This window comes from Quercus suber, unplaced genomic scaffold, assembly GCF_002906115.3.
Source record: "Quercus suber isolate HL8 unplaced genomic scaffold, Cork oak 2.0 scaffold_135, whole genome shotgun sequence".
Classification (NCBI taxonomy): domain Eukaryota; kingdom Viridiplantae; phylum Streptophyta; class Magnoliopsida; order Fagales; family Fagaceae; genus Quercus; species Quercus suber.
Window position 1 is genome coordinate 155121 of NW_027069597.1, and position 2931 is coordinate 158051.

General features: G+C 35.8%; 1 protein-coding gene across 1 annotated transcript; it reads left to right on the forward strand.

Annotated features, from left to right (window-relative positions):
- The first annotated feature begins 995 nt into the window (after window positions 1-995).
- LOC111994398 (LOB domain-containing protein 12) lies at window positions 996-1840 on the forward strand. Its single transcript, XM_024026272.2, has 2 exons — window positions 996-1292; window positions 1457-1840. The coding sequence occupies exons 1-2, from the start codon at window positions 1137-1139 to the stop codon at window positions 1793-1795; spliced, it is 495 nt and encodes a 164-aa protein (XP_023882040.1). The 5' UTR covers window positions 996-1136; the 3' UTR covers window positions 1796-1840.
- Window positions 1841-2931: the final 1091 nt, after the last annotated feature.

Sequence of the window (2931 nt, forward strand, 5' to 3'; positions counted from 1 at the left end):
TGTGCTAGGCTGCTAGCCGCCTTCATCTTTGAATACATTATGTCAATCAAAATTGTTACGCTGAAGTTCCAGGGATGACCAAAACAGAAAAAAGTTCAAGGAAGGAAAACACACAAATAAAATAAAAGGACCCTGAAGCATCCAAGTTGGTACTCTCGATGTTATTGCATTTGTTGGTTCGATTAAATTGAATATATATAATTTGACTTGGAGAAGTTGGTGCGTGAAACGGTGATCGAAGTTTCAGCCGGTGCAACCCAATTCAAACCATTTGAGAATTCATCGAGAGAGGAAGAGATGTATATTTCCATGTGAATGTCCGCCAACAAACATTCACGTTGAACTCACCTCTCTCGGGGTCTTGGTCCAAGTTAGAGTTTCGCATCTTTTTCTTTCTAAAAAAATACCCTAAACCTAATTAGTAATTACTCTCTTTAATTAAAATTAACTACTCTCTAAGTACTATCTAAATAATTAAAATAAAATAAAAAATTCAATCTCACTAATTTCCTCTCCTATGGAATACAGAACACAGAAATAGTAGAGTCAAACGAGAACGTGAAAACTACAGAACTGCATGGATTAATTGCCAACCCATCACGCGCCTAGGCGGTGGTCAACTCTTCTCACCAGTTTGTTTGATAATAATCTATTAATTCACTGCCTTGAATGACCTTTATGTCCCTCATGGTATTACCTGATTGCCATTCTTGTATTGTACAAATCTTTTCTATTACTTGGCTAAATCTGTAAAGTTATGTATGAACTGTCTGTGTATCGTATTGATTTTTTTCTACGCCAAGGAATATCGTGTAGTCTTTATCAATTCTTATTCTTTTCTATGTTTTTCTGATAAAGACTCTATCAATGCATTAAATTTCTTGTTGTTTAATTATGATTATATACTTTATTTGTATATTTTAATTCAGAAACATGTGGATCTATTCTACACTGAGATAGCTAGCTAGCACCTCTTTATAAACTAGTATAAATAACCTGCTAAGCTCTTCTCTTAAACACTACGCCTTTATTTGTGCAACATTTCTCTTCATCCTCTAGCTCTTCCTATTTCAAAGAAAACATATATATTTTTTTTCCACCTTTTTTTTTTCGGTTGTTCTATAGTGAGTGTCTAAATGGGGGGTTCTTCACCTTGTGCCTCTTGCAAGTTATTGAGACGCCGGTGTGCAAAGGATTGCATCTTCGCTCCTTATTTCCCTTCTGATGACCCTCACAAGTTTGCCATTGTTCACAAGGTTTTTGGTGCTAGCAATGTCAGCAAAATGTTGCAGGTTTCTCTTTCTCTCTATTTGCTAATGTTCATGTTTCACTTTTAATCTTGTTCTTTACCTTCCTTTTTATTTTAGAATTAGTACCTTGTTTTGCACCCCCAAAAAAAAAAAAAAAAAAAAGAGAAGTGCTTAGGTATTTTTTTTTTTCTTGTAAAATTTCACAGGAGCTTCCTGTTCATCAGAGGGCTGATGCTGTGAGTAGTTTAGTTTATGAAGCAAATGCAAGAGTTCGAGACCCAGTTTACGGATGTGTTGGGGCTATATCTTTCCTACAGAATCAAGTATCACAATTGGAAATGCAACTTGCAGTGGCTCAAGCAGAGATACTCTGCTTCCAGATGCAAGAGCCAAACTTACCAACCCATCAGATAGACCAAGTCGACAAGTCATTTCTTCTATCCAATAATAACTTCGATGACAACAATATTCCCCAGTACCTCAGCTTTGCTTCTTCTAGCAATGTAATCCAAGACCCTCTTAAGAAAGAGTCTCTTTGGACTTAAATCCCCTATCATTGCCTTTAATGAAATGCCTAAATATTGTTACAACGTTGCTTGATCTCTCTATCTTTGTATCTCTCTCGTTGTGTTGTTAGTATTTGCGTTTGTTGTTGTGCATGTTCAGTTGCACGTGGATTTGTTTAACTTTGTATGTTAGACACTGAGTGAAAGAGAAGTTGCGTGGTCCTATGTTGGAAAAAAAAGCAAAACGGAGCAAGGATTAGGTTAGGTGCCTGTTTAAGAAAATAGGGGAACCTGCCGCAGGATTTATGGGTCAACCCTGCATGTGAGATATGAAGTAAAGTTGGGTTAAAACAACTTCTCTTTCTTGCTTTAAACGTTAGGAATGGTGAGCCGCCCCACTCTATTACTGTGATTTGGTCACTTTGTTTTGACCCAACGTTCTCCACCCAATGCTGCCCCTTCTTCGTGCCACTACATACAACTCTCTTGAATACCAAGTTTTTGACTAAACTTTGTCGATAAATATGGCCATATTATTTTCTTGATTATGATGAGCCCCTTGTTTAGTATAGATCCCATTAGTAAATGAAATCCCTATTTCACGAAAGTGGACAAAAACTTGGTGCGCGTGTGGTTTTTTTTTTTTTTTTTAAATTTTCAGAAATAAGGTGTTTTGTTCCTATTGAGAGTCAGTTTAGTGGGTTTAATAAATTTGAAGAACATGTTTTAAACTTAAAGATTTAAAATTTTATCATCCACATTATCGGTTTATTGAAATTTTGGACTATTTAATAGGTGGTGAGTGGATTAGTTTGGCAAGAATGGGATATCATTTTTTTTATAAATTTTTTATTATCAAAATAATTGTAACTCAATTTTCTGCGGCCCCCCTGAAGTGTATTTACTTTAATAAACAAATGCATATGAAGACATCTTAACGGGCTGCATTTGCATTTCAAAATCTCTGCTGACAGTGTACTGTGCTGTTGACGTCGCCACAAACACAGCTAGTCGTGTTTGTGGGGCAGCTAGCTAGCTAGCTGCCTCAGCTTTCGATTCAGCGCCAGCTCTACCGTTCATATATATGACGATTTTTAGAATGAGTTTGGTTAATTTATGTCCTTAATATATGTATTAATCATCAATTTAAAATATATTTTTGTGAAAAAGTAAAA

Coding starts and splice junctions, on each gene's coding strand:
- LOC111994398 (XM_024026272.2), top strand. CDS start 1,137: ATGGGGGGTTCTTCACCTTGTGCCTCTTGCAAGTTATTGAGACGCCGG. Junction 1,293..1,456: donor ATGTCAGCAAAATGTTGCAG/GTTTCTCTTTCT, acceptor AAAATTTCACAG/GAGCTTCCTGTTCATCAGAG.